This window comes from Ictalurus punctatus, chromosome 11 (genome assembly GCF_001660625.3).
Source record: "Ictalurus punctatus breed USDA103 chromosome 11, Coco_2.0, whole genome shotgun sequence".
Classification (NCBI taxonomy): Eukaryota; Metazoa; Chordata; class Actinopteri; order Siluriformes; family Ictaluridae; genus Ictalurus; species Ictalurus punctatus.
This window is the reverse complement of record NC_030426.2, coordinates 9,387,734-9,409,293: the sequence shown is the minus strand read 5'-3', so window position 1 is coordinate 9,409,293 and position 21,560 is coordinate 9,387,734. Positions and strand designations below refer to the sequence as shown.

Below are 21,560 nucleotides of genomic sequence, written 5' to 3'. Positions count from 1 at the left end.
GCCAGGCCTCCTCACCAACATTTGTGCCTGACCTGATTAATGCTGCTGTGGCTGAATGGGATATTACCACAGCCACACTCCAAAATCTAGTAGAAAATCTTCACAGAAAAGTGGAAGGTTATTACAGCAGCAAAGTTGGGACCAAATTTGAAATGGGATGTTCAGCAAACACATATGAGTATGATGTCAGGTGTCCAGATACTTTTGGCCATATAGTGTACATTGACAAGATGTGTGTAGATAGAGAATAGGCTGAAAAATTCCATCCTGAAGTATTCCTTAAAGCAGTAGTACAAATGTCAAATAAATTAATATACAGCAAGAGCTTTATAAATAAATTCAGTGAAATAAATTCATTAAATATAAATGATTATTTTGTGAAGTCTTTTAGAGATCTCATTCACCCCTCTTTTTCACAGGTGATGTAATAGTGGAGATCAATGGCACACTGGTACTGGGTAAAACCCACAATGACGTGGTGCAGATGTTCCAGTGCATCCCCATCAGCCAGTATGTAGATATGGTCCTTTGTCGTGGCTATTCCTTGCCCCCAGATGTGCAGGTGGACAATGAAGACCTTCCCCCTCCTCCACCTCCTCCTCCCTTGGCTGGTGAAGTGGTAACAGCTGTACCCCTCATCAATGGGCAGCCGCTGCTAGTGAAGGGTGATGCTTTGCATGCTTCCTCCCAGGAGCTCCACTACCTCACTACCGATGCCAGTGGACGTCCTATTGTGGCAGCGCTACCCAGCATTCCCACTGGTGCCGACGAGAGGCCTGAGGGTGGAATGCTGCAACCGGAGCTGGTCACTGTGCCCTTAGTGAAAGGCCCGGGCGGGTTTGGATTTGCTATTGCTGACAGTCCGCTGGGCCAGAAGGTGAAGATGATCCTGGATGCACAGTGGTGCCGTGGCCTGCTCAAGGGTGACGTCATCAAGGAGATCAACAGGCAGAATGTGCAGGCATTGAGCCATGCACAGGTGGTGGACATACTAAAGGAGCTGCCTGTGGGAAGTGAGGTCAACCTGCTAGTGCTGCGAGGAGGTGAGGAAAGCAAAAGACCAGGAAAGAGAGAGGGAAGGAGCATTTTGAAGGGAAGGATAGTGAAAAGGAGAAGGGGAGAAAAATTTATTCCATATTTGTTTTGGGATGAAAAGATTTTAACTAATCTATCTGTCTATGGCATTTCATATTTGCTGCTAAGAATGTTTAATTATTAATGTCCAATTATAATCTGTTTGATATTAGTCCAAATTATTAAATGCTTGCTTCAGTCACTGCACAGAGCAGCAGTTTGATATCGAGGTTCTTTGTTGGCTGGTTTGCTTGTGGCTTTGGAAGCACCAGACAGAATATACTCAAAAAAAAAAAAATCTTAACAACTAACATACCATCCCCTTCACCTCCTCCATCTCTTGTCTTTTTTCTTCACAAAATAAAACGGACCAGCCAACATCTCTTTCTCATGCATTACAAAAGCAACTCAAAGTGAGCCTCTCAAATGTTCAAAATATGTCACTTTCAAACCCTACACATTGATTTCAAAGTTTAATGGTAAGACTATTATCGTTAAATGTATAGTAAAATTTAGACATAATGCCATAAAAAAACATGATCACGTGTCAAACACAGTTTCTCTAAATAGTTATTTTAGTTGGTGGGGTGAATACTTATGCATAACCCTAATCCTTGGCAGCAGTTTCAAAATAGTCCATGACAAAACCTTCCACAATGTCATGCATTTACTCAGCTCATAGCCAATTTGCACTCCCAGGTGGTGGAGAATGTGCTGGAAAGACGTACTCAAAGTTCTTTTTCAGTATATTGGCAATGGATCTGTTTCTTTTTGCTCAGTTTTTTCATAATTTGAACTCAACTGCCGTCTTTACGCATGCTTTAAGCATTATTTATAATTCTCACTTTTTCCAATCTTTAAAGGCTCTATTCCAACATGCAAAATGGTGACCATTAGGGTTCCTGACTGTCTGGCATGTTGCATAGTAATTCAAGAGCTGCATCCTCCTGACCTTTCCCAGCCATAAGTCAGGCAGTAACATACTCATGGGTGACCCACAGCACAGCTGGAACATGAACCTAAATCCCAGTTACAGGATGCATCACTGCCCCACTAACCATCTCCTGGGAATCCATATGTTCTTTGATCAATAGAGTATTAATGTAGGTCTAGGCTCACAGCCCAGAGTATGGTAATAAGTTGTAGGAGAGGGAGAAGAGGTAGAGGAGAGAGACAGGTTGAAAATCTGGTATGTTACAGAGAAATATAGGTGGGGGAAAAAAGGACAGAGAAAGAAGACCAGGGTAAAAATAGGTAAGAGTTAAGCCTTGACTTAGTTCCTTTCTTTGCCTTTTTACTACTAAAAAGAAGAGCCAGCGAGAGTGTAAGATTTTGTTAAGTCATATGTGTTCCATCTACTTGATTGACAGTCATATCAATGTTAGGGATGTGTAGAGCATGGGTTTTGTGCTGACAGATGGAATCATGGATCAGTCATTAGGATTTTAAATAATGCTGTCCTCTCTCTGGAGCCACCTCCAACCCTTCACTCTCCATCTCTCTCCTCCTTTCATGTACATGTCCTCTATCCATCTTTAATATGTCTTAGATGAAATATGCTTCAACTCAGCTCTCAGATCTATTCATGGTCTTGCCTGCCATTTGTTTCATCAGGAGTTATTGGCCCATCTTTCTTGGCAAATGTAGTTAATGTAGAACTCAGTTTTTTTTCCTCCTTTCTTCCAATATTGATAGTGGCTTGCTGTTAAGCTGTTTTGCTGAAAATTGCTAGACTGAGTTATCTAGAAACTGAAAGATGTCTTTTAGATCTACCCAGCATTTTACACCTTCCCATTTAAAAAAATGCTAAATGTGTTTAAAAATTTGGAGGGTTCTTCTATTCATACTACAGATACAGCAGATCTGTGTCTTCACATCTATGATCTATGGTGGTGGTAGCACCATCTTTAAGTAGGCCTGGTTTAAGGTTTTTTGTTTGTTTTTTTAAAAGCAAACCATGGCATGTAGCTTGACCCATTTCTAATTGATAATAGCTAACTTTCTTTATCTAATGTACTGGAACTAATTTTTTTATTTGCCAAGCTATATGAAGCCTTTAAGCCTGGATTTAATACATCTCGTGTAACAATCTTCTTAACAGGGTAAGCCCAGTGAACCTTGGCAATCCACTATGCTTGATTTGATCAGAGCTTGTGATATAGTTGAGCAAGTTATAGGTACAATATTCTAGGACAAGTGTGTAAATTTGGGGAACGATATTAGGTCTCATCCAGATCGTATTTTAAGTGCTACTTAGAAGTCCTTTCAGACTAATATGTGGCTGTAGGAGAGATAAATATCTCATTGTATCATTTTATAAGCATCCAGTTCAATGCTGAGCTTGAGTTACTGTCTGTGTGGATTTTGACATGTTTTTCCTAATGTCCACATGTGTTTCCTCCAGATTTGCCTCCATTTCCTGGTAGGTCCATTGGTTATGCTAAATTTCCCCTAGTTGTGAATGAGTGTGTATAAATGAATGTGTATGCATGGTGCCCTGCTGGACCCACTATGACCCTGACCAGGATGAAGTGGTTACTAAAGATGAATGAATATTCACAGTCTTAAAGTAGTGTGTGAATTATATGTTATTATGTACCCATATGTTATTGTTATGTTATATATGTTATACCCATATGTACCCACATGATATTGTGAATAACGTATGGTTTTATGAGATTTGCAAACCATTGCATTCTGTTTTTACTTACATTTAACACAGCGTCCCAACTTTTTTGGAATTCGGGTTGTAATTAGATCATGGATAACACCGTTAAAATGTTTTCCAGACTCTCATTTTATTCTCATATTACTTTATGCGACACACATTTCATTATTATGTTTCTATTACTTTCTCACCATCTTCTCATTTCTGCCTGTAGGTCAGACTTCACCAGTAAAAAGTCTTAGACCTGTGAGTATGCTAATAATTTTTTCACACTTAAAACCAAAAGGCTTTAGTTGTCAGTATGGAAAAATGAAAGTATGTTAACTTGCCTTAAATGCATGCACTTTTGACTTGTGGCATACAGAGACAGGAAATTAGTGCCAGTCTAGAGACTTTGGACCAGTGCCATGATGTTGGAGCCCCCCAAGCGCTCACTTATTATTCAAGCACGTTGCCCAGTAGCTCTCCAAGACGAGACATCACCCTCCGCCAGAGCAAGCCCAAAAGCACTGCACAGGAGTCTGGACAGAGAGGTATGCAAGTCAAGGGGTTCATTATTATTATTATTAATATTATTATTATTATAAGTGACTGAAATTACATTTGTAAGTCCTTTACGCAACTTTTGTGTTCAGATTTTGTGAAAACATTTCTTAATATTTTATTAATAAAATATAATAGAATAGAATGAGTTGTAAAGAAACAATAGCCAAAGAATAGGTTAATAATATTGCAAAAATACTGTGCCTTGTATGAAAAAAACCCTATTGATATTTTTGGATAATTATAATACATACTATCTATCTATCTATCTATCTATCTATGTATATGTATATATATATATATATATATATATATATATATATATATATATATATATATATATATATATATACACTTCGCTACCTCATGCATATTAAGTCAGAGTTTGGTGTTATTAACTGTTTCTCAGCAGTGCCTCAGTATAAAGAGCTGGATGTGTTTATAAAGAGAGATCAAGAGACGGGATTTGGCTTCCGTGTGCTCGGAGGAGAAGGCCCTGAACAGCCAGTATATTCTATTTTCTGACTTCTTTCAGTTACTGTAATGACCTAGCCACCATTTGCTAATTGATGTGCTTTCGTGGTGATCTGACCTATGATGTCAACATGATGTCCATTGCTCTATGTTTTTCTTTTTTTCCCTAAGGTTTACATAGGCGCCATCATTCAACAGGGAGCAGCAGAGAAAGATGGTCGTCTACGGGCAGGGGATGAGCTGATGGCTATCGATGGCATCATGGTAAGGGGCAAATCCCACAAGCAAGTGTTGGATCTCATGACCAATGCAGCTCGCAATGGACAGGTGCTGCTGACTGTGCGCCGAAAGGTCATCTACAGGGGTGAGTTTTAACCCTCATGTTCTGTTTCCTATTACGCAGTGGCTTTTTTTTTCACTTGAGGCTTTAAAGAAAAACACAATTCTCTTATTGCTACCTTTTCCTGGTTGCTGAGCCTTCTATAATGTTATATTTGTTCTTGTTTATCTGTAACTTAGTTCTTGTTCCAAAAACATCTAGCAAGTTTTGATTATATATTTCCTCTCTGTGTTATTGCCAGCCTTTTTTCTGACTCCCAAGCAGTACATGTAGCCTGCCTCTCCCTACTACTTACACAATATTTATGGAATTGTTGGGAAAATAGTGTTTATTATTGTTACATATTTCTCAGCAGTTTTAAATGTTACACATTGATGCAAAGAAAACACAAGTGTAAAGAGTCAAAGAAGTCTACTTTCAACACTCATCTCAATAGTCCCCTAAGTGTAGAGGTGTTCTCTTGAATTGTCCTGTACAGGAATGCATTTCCTCTGTGTAGAGGTGTTCTCTGGAATTGTCCTGTATAGGAATGCATTCTTCTCTGACCCTCTCACTACCCAAACTGCTTCTCCAAACTGTTTATATCCAGAATAATGTTAAGATAATTTCACATTTAAACATTCAGTTGTTCTAGCTGATAACACAAATTTGCCACCTGGTCAACACTGATAAGGAATGTAAGCCACATGCAAATATCCAACACAACATATTCTGTGCTGAATATCAATTACTATAGCAAGTGTGTTTTCACACCAAATGATGTCTGAAATTCTAAATGAGATCATCAAGCTTTATTTATTTATTTACTTCTTTAAAAAAAAAAAAAAAGTTAGAACTCTAAAGAAAAGCATCCATGCTTACTAAGTGTATGTCCTTCACAGATGTGTCTGATGATGATGGGGCACGGAACCTGGCTCCAGTTGTAATGAATGGTTCTCCAAAAACCCCACATATTCAAGTCCCAAGTGTCTTGGACCATGAAATAATGGATATTACTCTCCATCGCAAAGATAATGAAGGCTTTGGCTTTGTCATTCTCACTTCCAAAAGCAAACCCCCACCTGGAGGCAAGTAAACTGAAAAATACACAGTGTTCACTTTTTCAATGATTGAAAACATTGCATCACGTATTACCTAGGCATAACATATTCTGGGAATGCTTTTTAAATAATAGATCATATCAAAATCACATTCCTAAAATACAATTATAGCCATTTTACTGTGTTCTTGGGTGGCATCTCTAATAAAATATATATATATAAATACCATAGTAAATCAATTGTAAAACATTTCCAAAGCATACATCATTCTTTGTTTACTGGAAATGTTAAAAAAAAAGTAGGTATGAATATACTGTGAGACAGTTTTCATATGATATGCAATTTTGCAGTTTTAAACCAGGTCAGTTTGTACCAACATCATATATAGTGGGGGAAATAAGCATTGAATGCGTCAACATTTTTTTTCAGTAAATAAATTTCCAATGAGGTTATTCACATTAACTTTTCACTAGACATCAGTATTGACTCAATAAATATGCAAATATAAAAAATTCACAACATTAAAGTCCATAAATAAAGTTATGTGTAATGGTGTCCAAGGCAAGGTAAGGCAAGGAACCAGCTGAAATCCGTTAGGAGTTAGAAAGTAATTATACCTCCTATCTGTGCAAATGAATATCAGCTGGATTAGTAATTTGATGGTCTATAAAAGGGCTTTTCGTTACCAAGGTGAAACATCTCATGATGGTTAAAAGCAAAGAGCTCTCACAAGACCTTCGCAACCATGTTGTTGCGAAACATATTGATGGAATCAGATACAGATGTATTTCAAAACTTCAGATTCTTCCAGTAAGCACCATTTGGGCCATAATCCACAAGTGGAAGCAACATCACTCCGTCATCAACTGGCCATGCACAGGAGCTCCTCACAAGATTTCTGACCAGGGAGTCAGAAGAATAATCAGAAGAGTAGCCCAAGAGCCAAGGACCACTTGGAAAGAGCTCCAGAAACACTTGGAGGCAGCAGGTGCCATTGTCACAGAGAAAACGATAGGCATTGCACTCCACCACCATGGCCTCTCTGCACGCTCACCCTGCAAGACTCCATTACTAAAGAAAAGGCATGTCGAAGCTCGTTAAAAGTTTGCTAATCATTTGGACAAGCCTATGAATTACTGGGATAGTGTAGTCTAGTCAGACGAAAGCAACATTGAACTTTTTGGCTGTCATACTACACACCATGTTTGGATCAGAAATGGCACTGACATCACCCTAAAAACACTATACCAACAATGAAGTGTGGAGGTGGAAGCATCATGATGTGGGGATGTTTTTCATCGCATGGTACTGGCAGACTTCATATAATTGAAGGAATGATGAATGGAGCACTTTACTGGGAGATTCTTGAGAAGAATCTTCTGCCATCCACCAGGATGATGAAGATGAGATGTGTCTGGAACTTCCAGCAGTACAACGGTCCAAAGCATACAGCAAAGGAAACTCTCAATTAGTTTCAGAGAAAAAAAAATGAAGGTGTTAGAGTGGCCCAGTCAGTCACCTGACTTGAATCCAATTGAACAAAATTTAAAGAAAATATGTTTAGAAGAATGGACCAAAATCACACCTGAATACTGCGACCTATTAATTTCTTCATACAGGAAGCGTCTTGAAGCCGTCATTACAAACATTCCACTTTATGACACATAACATTGTTTATGGACTTTAATGTTTGGATTTCTTTATATGTGTGGATTTCTTGAGTTAATACCAAAGTCTGATGAAATTTTCATATGAATAGCCTCACTGGAAATATATTTACTGAAAAAAATATTGACGCATTCAATCTCCCCAACTGTGTGTGTGTGTGTATGTGTATGTATATATATATATATATATATATATATATATATATATATATATATATATATATATAATGTATGTATATGTACATGCTATATGCGTTCCACTAAATTTTGGAGCAGGGCTATTTGCCTAATCAGCCACAAGAGCATTAGTGAAGTTGTGCACTGACGTTAGGCGAGAAGGCCTGGGGTGTGTTTCAGTTCTTCCCCAAGGTTTTCCACTACAACCTTGGCAAACTATGTCTTTATGGACCTCATTTTGTGCACAGGGCATTGTAATGCTGGAACAGGTTAATTTCAGTGAAGGGAAATTGTAATGCTACAGCATACGAAGACATTCTAGACAATTCTGTGCTTTCAACTATGTGGCAACAGTTTGGGGAAGAACCACATATGGGTGTGATGGTCAGGTGTCCACAAACATTTGGCAATAGAGTGTAGTTATTGTCCTGTTATTATTCTTGTCCCCAGCACTTTCTAAAACAAGGTTACACCCATAATTACACTGACTCCTATTTCTCCCATGTGCATGGCTCACTTACATACTATACATACTATACAACCCAAACCCTTCATTAATGAGACATGTGTGATGGTTTTCAGTGATCCCTCATAAGATTGGTCGCATCATCGAGGGCAGTCCGGCTGATAGATGTGGTCTGTTAAGTGTGGGTGACCGTATCTCTGCTGTTAATGGCCGGTCCATCATCGAGCTTTCTCACAGCGACATTGTGCAGCTTATTAAAGATGCCGGTAATGCTGTCACACTCTCTGTAGTTCCTGAGGATGGTGAGTAAGCCCTCAGTAAGCAAAGAGAAAGAGATCTGTCCTATATCTAATATGATAATAAATCTCATATGATTAATTATATTAACCTGATTCAGTTAACGTATAATATAATATAGTCCTGTGTCAAAGGTATTTTGATTAGAAGATTTTAAGGTTCTGCTTGGAAACTCTTTCTCTCATAAGTTATCAAACGTATACATTATTTAAATATGTTATAGGAAATTAATAACACATAATTAATAAATAATTTGTTAATTACTATGAGCTTATAGTGTTCATGTTTATGGTATAATACTACAGCCTTATGAAAGGTTTTCACATGAACACCTCTGTCTTTCACTGTAAGTTTACCCCATATGGGAACTAAATATCTTTAGTTCCCATATATTAATAATAATAATAATAATAATAATAATAATAATTTGCTGCTATGAAATAATTTGACAATATATAGTCAAAAATGTGAATATTTTTGTATGCATCTTTGGTAAGTGTGTTAACTGAGCACTATTAAAAATCACGTAAAAAAAAACATCATACTTTCTATACATTGTTGTATACAAATGTCTGTTTTGATTGGCTGTTTTGATTCAGAATACCAAGGCCCACCCTCGGCAGCCAGCTCAGCCAAACAGAGCCCAGCACTGCAGCACAGAACAATGAAATCCAGCACACAGGAGGATAGGTACCAACACTGAACACACTTTTTAAACCTTAGTCACATTATTACAGTATAATCTGTACTGTTTGATAATTAACCAAAAAATAGTCTCCCATTTTCATTAAATATTGTTTAAAAGTGTATTACATTAACGAAAACATGTGAATGTCTTCTTGAGCTCTTCAGATTATGTAGGATGTGCATGAAGCGCCAATGTGTCTGTTATTTGCAGGTATAATCTAGATCTGGAGGAGATCAGAGATGAGTTGGTCTGGGCCGAATATAAAATGATTACCGATTGCGAAAAAGAAACACTGTGTGTTACAAGCTCCAAACAGGCAAGGCGCCTACTCTTCTATACTGTTCTATCTACTCTGTAAATTCACATGTCACACATGGAATCTTGCAAAGTGCATTTTGCAGGAGTGAGAAATGCAAAAAAAAAAAAAATTGGTAAATGTTTTGGTGGTGTTTGTGTATGTATTGTATGTATGGGTTTGCAGGGTTGTATTCTTGTTGAGTTGGAGCGTGGTCCACGTGGTTTTGGCTTCAGTCTGAGAGGAGGAACGGAGTATAGCATGGGCCTCTACATCCTGCGACTGGCTGAGGATGGCCCTGCGCTTCAGGATGGCAGGATTCAGGTCAGTAGAGCATCTGAACTCGCTCAGTCAAGGCAACTTGCTCTAACTAACACTTGTTTTATCATTAACCTGATACAAATATTTTATACATGATTGCTACTGGATGCTCATATTCTCATACATAGCTCTGTATATTTATCTGATAATATACTACTGATGTTCTAAACTGACAACATAGCATGAAATTTGCAGTGACAGAAGATTGAGAATACTCAGACTGGGAAGGGGAGATTATAAAGACTCGGGTGCACAGTCAGAGAGAGGGACTATAATATAAGTAGAACAAAAACTAATACATACCATAAACTGCATAATATACTTTATTTAAAAATAAAAATGACAAAATATAGAGATACGGTATATGGAGTTCTGATGTATGTCACTGAATGAACCTCAATTATTCATTAATATTACTCCAAACAGAGAATTGTTCATTTAAAACACTAGCTACTATAATCATTAAGAACAGCTGCTAGTTAATGTGGCTAGCCACAGTACATGTTGAGATGTGGGTGCAATCCTGTGAGGATTACTGTTTCTGTTGGTGAGTTGAAGCTGTGAGTATTATTTGGAGGCTATTTTGCTATAGAAAAAAACATTCCATTGTCCAGTTTTCTCGCTGGATGACTGTGTGACCTACTATGACAGTTCTTGATGCAGCAGCACTGGCCCATGGAGACGTTTTCCAGAATCACAAAAGAAAAGGAAAAGACAGTCTCCAGCTCATAGCTCCAACTCACCAACAGTGGGAGCGATCCTCACACGATGGGACTCCTGTCCCAAACATCCAACATGGTGTGACTTGAACTAGCTGCCTAACTGGTAGCTGTCCATACAACTTACAAGCTTGTCCTACTCAGTCTTTTCTTCTCCTATGACCTGCTGTTCATCATCCTCTATCCTCTTCCTCTTAAAATATTGAAGGATGCTCATCACTGTGTGAACATTTTGACTAATGTTACCATTAAATCGTTTATAGACATGTAGCAATGGCACATATACAGAATTTTGGTGTGCTAGCTAGCTTGCATACTTATGCATATTTGTCAGTTTCATAGGCTAAATAATTATTTCGACAACAAAATCGCCGATTAAATCCAGCAAACAATCAGCAATTTCATGGGCTGAAATAGCTACGATATCCTACCTTAAATACAAAGTAGTAAATCTTTCATCTATATGTTAGTGTGCTCAAGAGCATCTGAATGCTGTGTCATAACCGCCCTCACCTCAGGATGTGCGTTTTTTCTTCCATGGATGGTCACAGAATATTTGAATCATCTCCAGTTGAATCCATAGATTTTAAACTGTATAATGGCTCCTACGCCCATGCTATTAACGGGTGGAGGGAAATCCTGGGATCCTGTGATTCATGGGAAAATACAACGACAGCTGGAAATAAGACATTGTAGATTGTTATTATTTCAAAATGATCAGAATCCTAGAAGCTTATCAATAACCTAATCAGCACATTGTTTGTGACACAGAGGACAGGGTGTTTTCAGAATACAGCAGCAAAATGGTAGCATACCTCTTCACAACTGTACAGCTGATTCCTGGTCCACATCTTGTATAGGGTGTATATCCCCAGTGTAGGGTGTACATCCCCAGATGTAAAGGGCCACCTTCTGTCTGAATGTGCAGAACATGCACATACAGTCATGTAAAAAAAATAAGTACACACTATGGAAATATTATATATATATATATATATATATATATATATATATATATATATATATATATATATATATATATATATATATGTCTGTGTGTGTGTGTGTGTGTGTGTGTGTGTGTGTGTGTGTGTGTATGTATGTATATATATACACATATATGGACAAGATTTTATCCTCTTTGAAACGGTGCCTGTTAATAAAATTGATACACTCTATCAAATGACACAGAAAATTGACATTTTGTAGTCATTTTTACAATTTCAATTAACAAAAGAACAGATCAGTCAGATTGATGCCTATGAATCTGGCAAGGGATTTAAAAAGATCTCCACATTATTTGAAATACATCATTCCATTGTAAGGAAAATAATCTACAAATGGCGCAGATTTCAAACGACTACCAATTTGGCCAGCACTGGCCGTCCCAGCAAATTCAGCCCAAGAGTAGACCGTCTGCTGCAAAAATAAGTCTCCAAGAACCCCAAACTTCACAGGATCTACAAGTAAGTCTTGCAGCTGTTGGTGTCAAAGTGCCTGCTTCTACAATCAGAAAGAGATTTGACCTCCATGGGAGGAAAAAACATTTGAAAGGCTAGAGTTTATCAGTGAGTATACAGGCAAAGACCAGGCCTTTTGGTATAATGTGCTCTGGACAGACAAATCAAAAATAGAGTGGTTTGGCCACAGTAACAGCAGACATATTTGATGTAGACCAAAGACAGCTTTTCAGGGGAAGCACCTCATAAGGTCAGCAAGTAAGTCTTGTCGGCAATTGCCTTGGGCCCCAAGCTACCAAGGGCCCCCAAAACGCTGCATCCATACTCTAAAATGCCATCAGAATGCTTAATTCATGAGTTAAGCAACTGTGAAGCATAGCGGTAGAAATGTTATGGTTTGGGGTTGCTTTACTACCTCAGGGACTGGACAGCTTGCATTCATTGATTCGACTATGAATTCTGCATCATATCAAAGAGTGCTTGAAGATAATATGAGACCACCTGTCCAAAAGTTGAAATTGAACTGAAAGTGGACCTTTCAACAGGATAATAATCCTAAACACACTAGCAAATCCACCAAGGAATGGCTCAAAAAGAAGAAATGGAGGGGTATGGAATGGCCGAGTCAAAGCCGGGATTTGAATACCATTGAAATGTTGTGAGGGGATTTGAAATGGGCAGTACATGCAAGAAAACCTCAAACATCTTGCAACTGAAATTATATTGCATGGAAGAGTGGTCAAAAATTCCAGCAAGCCTGGTGGACAATTATGCAAAATGCTTACAAGAGGTTATTTCTGCTAAAGGGGCAATGCTAGCTTAGGCCAAGTGTGTACTTACTTTTTCCACAGAAGAATATCACATCTATTCATGTTTCTGTTGAATAAATGATTGAAAAAGCTAATTTTCCTTGTGGATTTGTTCAAGTATATCAACTTTATTAATAGGCACTGTTTCAAAGATGATCAAATGTTTGCTTGTCCAAATATATCAAAAAAGCCAACAATTTCCATAGGGTGTACTTATTTTTCATTCAATCAGCAACTCAATGAGCAAAAAGAGCACCCTTCTCTGTACTCCAGCAAAAATCTATTTAGCATATATAACACCTAACCTTTTACTGCCTACTTTTTCATCACATGACTTTTTTTACTGTTTATTATATATCCATGCAGGTTGGAGATCAGATTGTAGAAATCAATGGTGAGCCTACGCAGGGTATCAGTCACACCAGAGCCATCGAACTTATCCAGGCTGGAGGAAACAAAGTACTGCTACTCCTGAGACCTGGACAGGGGCTTGCGACTGACACCAGTGAGCCTCTCTCTGATCACGCGCACACACATACACACACACAAGCACACACTCAAATACAGCACATGCACTAGTACAGTCCCCTTCGAAACTATTAGAATAGCGAGGCCAATTCATTGTTTTTGCTGTAGACTGAGGACATTTGGGTTTGAGATCAAACAAATGAAAATGAGAAGAGAGTTCAGAATTTCAGCTTTTACTTCCTGTTATGTTTATGTAGATATGTTAAAAGACATAGAACATATCACATTTTGTATCACTAATTGACCACCCAATTTGAAAGTGAGCAAAAATATTGGAACATCCAACAGACAGGTGTTTCTTGTTACCCAGGTGTGTCCTGTTAGATTGATTGTTTAAACAATAAATAGCTCTGAACAACAACTTTTGGTTTTAGCCTTCAGTTTCACCTGTGAAGGCTGAAGGGGCAGATTTAGTGATTTGAGGGCCCTAGGCAAAATATAGGAATGGGGCCCTCATTTCATTGTTTTAACATTGATATTAACATTTTCAGCATACGTTATTTAGCATTAATAGCAATAATCAGGGGTGGACTGGGACCAAAAAGTGGTCCTGGACTTTCTGGCCCAGAGCGAACCACTACACTCAGCCCACAACCTGCCCTATCATTACACACCAGCTCATTGATTGTTAGACCAAATTTTAACACCAGTTACTAGCATAAAAATATAGCACAATACAGAAACATAAATGCTATTTAAACATATTTATTTGACATAGCACTAAACAGATATATAAAGTCATATTTGTAAAACTGGCAAACAGAAACAGAAGAACAGTGTGACAAAGAATATAAAACAATCAAGACAGCATGTTAGCTAGTCAGGGGGCATCATCTGGGTGCAGTGTAGGAGAGTTGACCAACTCAGCTGTACAACTCCTGAATCAGGACTGAAACTTTATATTTTAGCACTAACATGAATCTAATAATCCCCCCCCCCCCCCCCCCAAAATAGCCCACTACTACTACTACTACTACTACTACTATAATAATAATAATAATAATAATAATAATAACATATAACAATAATGTATTTTATTTTCTAATATTAATATTATGAAATGAATCTTGATATTAGGCTTATATTAATAAATAAGTCTATTTCACTATGACCACTAACCAAGAGCAAACAATGAGTCACTGTATGGTACAGTAGGACAACAGCTTATTAATTTTTTTCTAAATTGTGTTAATATTTAAACATATTTATTTGACATAGCACTGAACATGAATCCACATCTGAATGGCCCACTATCATCATATGACATGAAACTCACCTATGATTATGTCTACAGAGTTCAGGGTTTCATTTGGGGAGAGAGAGAGAGAGAGAGAGAGAGAGAGAGAGAGAGAAAGAAAATGTACCCTGTTGCCTGCCCCAGCCCCAGCTGTTCTTTGGCTGTAATACTAGAGCCGTCAGCACCTGCAGAACTACAACTTGCCTTCATGCCAAAGGCAAAATCTGTTAATTAAAACACTTCACGGGCTTTGATAAAAGCTTTTTGCTTTCCTCATGCTTTCTCCTTTTTTCAGGACCCCTGGAGCTTTGCTTCGGGGTGGGGGGTAGCACTCATGAATTAAGCATTCTGATGGCATTTTAGAGTATGGTGTTTTTAGAAAAACATAATTAATTAAAGAAAATTAAAAATAAAACTTTCCTAACCATATTTTTATGCAGCATTTTTTGGGGGGCCCTTGGTTGCTCAGGGCCCAAGGCAATTGTCGACCTTTGCCTAATGGTAAGTCTGCCCCTGGAAGGCTGCATTTGTTGTTGCTTCCAACATGAAGCTCAGAGAGCTGTCTATGGGAGAAAAGCAAGCTATTTTGAAGCTGAGAAATAAGGGAAATTTTGGGCATAGCCAATACAACAATTTGGAATGTCCTAAAAAAGAAAGAAACCACTGGTGTACTGAACAACAGACAGAATGGGTCAGACAAGGAAAACAACAACAGCTGATGACAGAAAATTGTGAGAGCTATGAAGAAAAACCCAAAAACAAAAGTAAGTGACATCACCAACAACTTCCACAGGGCAGGAGTGAATGTAACACAGTTAACCATTTTAAGAAGACATTGAGGGCAGAAATATAGGTGCCATACCACAAGATGCAAACCTTCATCAGTAGAGGAAAGGAAAGGAATTTGCCATGAGGCACAAAAGGCACAAAATGAGATGAGGCACAAAAGTTCTGGAACCAAGATTAACCTGATGAAAAGGCCAATGTTGGAGAAAGAAAGGATCTGCTCATGATCCAAAACATACAAGTTCATCTGTGAAACATGGTGGAGGTAATGTCATGGCTTGGGTTTGCATGACTGCTTCTAGAACAGGCTCACTTATCTTTATTGATGATGTAACTCATGATGGTAGCAGCAGAATGAATTCAGAAGTTTACAGGAACATTTTGTTTGCCACTTTACAGAGAAATGCATCCAAATTAAGTATGAGGAAATTTATAGTGCAGCAAAACAATGATCCAAAACACACTGCCAACTCAACAAAGGAGTTCATCAGGGGCAGTAAGTGGAATGTTTTAGACTGGCCAAGTAAATCCCCAAACCTTAGCCAAACTAAGCATGCATTTCACCTCCTGAAGAGGAGACTGAAAGGAGAATCCCCTGAAACACACAACAACTGCTAGAGACTGCAGTAAAAACCTGAAAATGCATCACAAAAGAAGAAATTAACAATTTGGTGATGTCAGTGAGTCACAGGCTTGATGCAGTTATTGCAAGCAAGGGATATGCAACCAAATATTATGTGTTATTTGCTTTAATTTACTTCAAAACTTATCTGTGCCTTTACTTTTGCTTGCCTTAAAAATGGGTGGTCTGATATAAAATATTCTATGTTTTATGTTGTTTAACACATCTAGATGTATATACCAGATAATAAAAGCTGAAATCTTTTCATCGCAAACCCAAATGTCTTTGGTCTATAGCACAAATGGGTAAATTGGCCCTGCCATTCCAATAGATTCAGAGGGGACTATACATCTATGATATATGGCTTGCTAGCATTATAATATACTATTACCAGTACTAAATATATGTACCTAGTATTGTTCGTTCTTTCTTTCTTTCTTTCTTTCTTTCTTTCTTTCTTTCTTTCTTCCTTCCTTCCTTCCTTCCTTCCTTCCTTTCTTTCTCTCTCACTCATTCTAGGTAATATAAGTTCCTCTGCTGTGTGCTACTACCCACAGGAGCACCATCACTAACAGTTTCTTTTCCTCTGGGCATCCTTTCTCATTTTGGTAATTCTGTTTCTTTCATCCTCTAATGCTTTCACTCACATCTGCTCACACAGCTATACAGAGTTATGACACCCGAATGTCTGTATTCGTTCCATATTATCTGAAAAGCACATCTCGCAACTCTTGCAATGGTGAACTGGCAAATAACAGATCTGGAAATGTGTCCTATATAACGAATTGTTCACAATTGCATAGACTAATAATTGCAAGTTTAATAATGTGGACAAACAACTTATATGTAGGTTATAGTCACACTATATACATGTTTTATTGTTACCTTAATTCAATCATCATTCATCTTCAGAACTCATTTTATCCTGGTCAAGGTTGCAGTAGATACAGAGCCTCTCCTGGGATAATTGGGTGCAAGGCAGGAATACAACAGGGACACACACACCTTCATAGCTAGGGGTAATTTAGAGTCATGAATTCAGCTGCTGGCTTGTTTTTGGGAGGTAGGAGGAAACCAGTGAAACAGGAAGAAACCAATGTTGCCAGTATACCAACCTCAGGATTGAGCCAGGCCTTCTGGAATTGTGAGGCAACAACACTACCCACTGCACCACCATAATACCCTTGTTACCTTAAATAATTGTTAAATTAATTTAATCTAAGTTCACAAAGTAGGCAGTGATGTGTACTGTTCTGTCTTTTCATAAATTTATCCATTGTGACATTACATACCAGCGAGCAGTTTGTAGACATATGTGTGTACTTTAGAGAATTTGAATAAAAGGATGGCCAGCAGAATAATTGTAAAATGACAACAACAACAAAAACATTATATTTTGTTGGAAGATTATGTGTGGTGTTTTCTCACTCCAGGCCCTGAAGCACCAGATCCAGTAGTCTCTTCATCTCTGAGCACTCCAGATGATGTTTTCCTTACAAAGCAGCTGCCATATGAAGCTTCAGCCTTTCCATTATGCTCACCTCTTGTTCAACCTTCCTCACCCTCATCATCCTTAGGGATGAGAGAGGATAGAGGTAGAAGGAGGAATCCCTCTGCCCTCTCTCCAAATCTTGCCAAGTCCAGGTCCAGTCTTTCTCCTCGTCCAAAAGGCAACAGCAAAAACCAGTGCACTAAACCTCAAGTCTCTGTTTCTCCCTCAACCTTGGAACAAGTATGTGACAAGAGAAGTAGATCTATAGAGTTCAGTATTGACTCTACAAGTACAGAAAAGAAACATAATGGTCCATTTAAAACCAAAGATGATTCTCACAAGTCTCGTAGATTCAAAGAGAATCTAACACACTGCTCACAGGATTCCACGAAGCACAAGAAGTCCAACAAACACCAACCGAGCTGCACAAAAAGTCACAAAAAGTCAAATCAGTCAGGACAGGAAGTGTTGTCCAATGGAGGAGGAAATTGCTCAAAGAGTCCATTTCGAAAGGAGGAAAATAATGATATTAGTGAGACGGTAGGAGGGGATTGCTCAAGAGGAAGGCAGGGAACAAAGAAGAGAGAGGGCAAGAATGGAAAGAATGCTGAAACAAATGGACGAGAAGAGGTGGTGGAAACTGGGGCAGTGCCAGAAGAGGTGATGCTGGAAAGCATGTTGGGAAGGAAAAAGCAACCACAGGACATGGAGAAAGACCAAGACACCAGCAAATCAAGAATAAAAAAGAGCCAGAGGTATCATAAACACAAGAAAGAGGATAAACTACAGCAAAGAAAGTGTAAAGAACTACAGAGTGATTCAAAGAGAAAAACACAGGGTGAAGAAAGGGATATAGAGGAATATGATATAGTAATACAAAATGAGCACCAAAATGAATGTAAGGAAGTGCTGACCATTATAGATGCACCAGATCAAAATGATCACTGGACAGCACCCAGCTTTGCACGCATTCTAACTCATGAGGAGGTCATGCAAGATTTGTACGGGTAACTGCAGCATGCATCTCGCATTGTAGAGGGAACCACGGCCTCTTTGCTTTCATCAGAATACTGCTCTGCCACTTTCACTACCATGTTTACAAAGCTGCCGTACTCTGTCCCTACCTTCAGACAGATACTCATCTGAAACAGTATACAGTGAATTTCATTATGTCCCAATTATTCCTACATTTTAACACACAGGATGGGTAAAAGCAGTAAAAATTGAGTTGCTGTTATTCTGCTCTTATCTCCTCCATGCTGGGGGCAATGTTCACTGAGGAGAGGCTTAGACTAGAGCATCTGTTCCTTACAAAACATCTACTGTGACTTTGTGGTCAAGTCAACAGAACCTCAGTTCTGCCCTAATGTTCCCACATTTACAGCTTTGAAAAATGTGGATTCTCGTCTGTCCATCACAATGCAGTTCATTCATATGCAAGGAAAGGGACCATACATCCCTGCCAATCACCAAAATAATGAACATGACTTTTATGCTTTGAGTTTTATTATATGTCCTCAAGTCATATAGTCCCTAATGCGAATATTGCCTCTATTACTGCATGCAAAATCTGACCTTTATCCCTCAACTTGCTTTTGTTGCATGCTTTTGAAATATGAGTTTCAACCACACTTTTAACAAAGAACTTTATATAGAGGTTTGAGGCTGAATTCTGCAGCAACTAGCTTTAAGGAATTTTGTAGACTGTTCTCTGACACTGACATGCCTAAATTCTTGATCTTCAAATCATATTATTATTGCAAAAGACCAGAAACTTGTGCTTCTTTGCTATTTCTATGAAACCTCCGTTAATTGTGTATAAGCATAGAGACATGTAGCCATATCAATTCACTGAACGTGATGCGTACAGTTACGTAAAGTAAGCACTGCGGTAGCTTTTACTTGGTAGCAACTATTTTGACCCACCACAAAACTAATGGTACATGCAGAAGTGTCTTCAAATGTCTTGTGATACTGAGTGTCTCATTTCTTTGACTTTTTCTGAGTGTCCGTCTTCAAACCAAATGTAAATGCAGGCAGTTCTGCCTCTGAACTGATGAAAGAATACCATAAGAATATAATATATTTTTCAGAAGATTATTGTGTTCACATTTCTCCAAATCTCTCACACATCTGTGAATGATAAATGGTTCAATATATCAAAATACCAGTCTATGGTAAGGTTAATATTTCTCAAAATAGGAATATTGCAGTTATTGTGTCCACTGATTTATCATTTTCATAAATCTGTATTCACTTTCACTCATAAGAAAAATGTTGTGTAGCATCATTAAGGGCTGATTTATGATGGATTGATGGACTCATAAAGGTACATGCTTCATCAAAACCAAAGGATTGGTGAACATTCTGTGTGTGTGTGTGTGTGTGTGTGTGTGTGTGTGTGTGTGTGTGTGTGTGTGTGTATATGTGTGTGTGTATGTGTGTGTGTGTGCGCGTGCGCGCGCGCGTGTGCTGTGTGTATGCCATGTTTCACCTCAGGTTGTGAACAGATATAGATTAGCTAATGGTCTTGTGTGATAGCTTTGATGTATTGAAGCCATTCAGTAGCACCATACGCTTTTCAGGCTGCTCTGATCTGGAACAAATGATGAATCATTGGGCACATCCAGAAAGCACACAGTTCCTTTATTCTTTTATCAGTGACAAATGATCAAGAGTTGTGGTGAGATACAAACAGGGCTGCCACCACTTTGTCAGGAACATCCAGCTGAATTCCAGTTTGATTGAAAATGGATACTAAAGAAAAATGCCCTAAAGTTTTCAGCACCGTGCCATTACGTATGTACAACCCAGATCTGTTAGTAATGTTATGAAACGAAATGGTGTCCACTTACATCATTTCATCAACAGGTGATAAAATCTGAATGAATGATTTGTCAATGTGCCCCAAGATGTTAATGTTTGTATATTGTACAGCGCCTTTATAAATGTGATGTTGTGTGCAATCTCATAAGAAAGAATAGAGCGCTGTAAATTGATGTCATTATTTTTGTATTTAAATATTTTAAAAAATATTTAAGGTGGATAAAAAACAAAATAACATACCCCTGTTCAGGTAATGCACTGTAAAATAAAGTCATTTATTCTCCATGAATTGTTCATTTAGTTAGAACATGTCAGTGTTGTTTTCTTATAGAATAAACCTTGTGAAATTTGTCTGTCTGTTTGATGTGGAATGTTACAAGGCATGTAATGCTTTAAAGAAATTCAGATGAAATATTATCTAAAGTAAAAATTCTACATTTCCCAGCTGCTTCAGTATTACAAAAAGCATGTGCTGAATGTAGGAGATCGTGCCAGTGAATGCTTTACAAATGACTCTCGCTGAAGGCAGGTCTCCTTTGGCAACTGAGGACATGAGAAATTTTAGCATATTTTTCTTTTAAACCTAGGTTATTTTTTTTCTTTACAGCTTGTGGACTTGTTTAAGCCATGAAGGAAATTAGGGTAAAATATTTGATCAAAGCATATGCATATTTTATTATTGCATATCCATGTTAATTTCATAATAGTAGAATGAAGATAAATCATGTATTGTGGTCTGAAAATACAATGTAAAATGTTGTACTCTGATTCACAATTCACAGTCATGCAAAAGGCTATCAACATCAACCACATGTTTGATGACCAGTTCCCTAACCCAACCTCCTACCCCACCCCCTTCTTGAGGAACTCTTTTTTCAATATGTACAGTGTGTTTTCATACACTATGGAGGTGTTACTATACTATTACTTACAGTTGAGGCCATCGGCATCCGCCGGCTTTTTTTTTTTTGTTGAGAAGAGAGGAGGTGGTCTATGGCCCTGTATAGATTATCTAGGTCTAAACCAAGTTA

The 21,560-nt window shown here is 38.1% G+C and overlaps 1 protein-coding gene across 4 annotated transcripts in view; it reads left to right on the top strand.

The window, feature by feature from the left end:
• Window positions 1-20,880, top strand: part of LOC108272162 (membrane-associated guanylate kinase, WW and PDZ domain-containing protein 3) — a 135,165-nt gene extending 114,285 nt beyond the window's left edge. Inside the window, exons 10-22 of one of the 4 annotated variants that reach the window (XM_017480406.3) lie at window positions 420-1,043; window positions 3,957-3,988; window positions 4,107-4,275; window positions 4,698-4,792; window positions 4,931-5,123; window positions 5,981-6,166; window positions 8,566-8,751; window positions 9,346-9,436; window positions 9,645-9,750; window positions 9,916-10,053; window positions 13,405-13,543; window positions 16,731-16,819; window positions 17,645-17,750. In XM_017480406.3, the coding sequence (XP_017335895.1) occupies window positions 420-1,043; window positions 3,957-3,988; window positions 4,107-4,275; window positions 4,698-4,792; window positions 4,931-5,123; window positions 5,981-6,166; window positions 8,566-8,751; window positions 9,346-9,436; window positions 9,645-9,750; window positions 9,916-10,053; window positions 13,405-13,543; window positions 16,731-16,783 (2,012 nt within the window). In that variant the 3' untranslated portion in view covers window positions 16,784-16,819; window positions 17,645-17,750. Of the gene's footprint in view, window positions 1-419; window positions 1,044-3,956; window positions 3,989-4,106; window positions 4,276-4,694; window positions 4,793-4,930; window positions 5,124-5,980; window positions 6,167-8,565; window positions 8,752-9,345; window positions 9,437-9,644; window positions 9,751-9,915; window positions 10,054-13,404; window positions 13,544-16,730; window positions 16,820-17,644 lie in introns of all 4 variants that reach the window. The other 3 variants (XM_017480405.3, XM_017480404.3, XM_017480403.3) reach the window with 3 other exon arrangements.
• The last annotated feature ends 680 nt before the right edge of the window (window positions 20,881-21,560 follow it).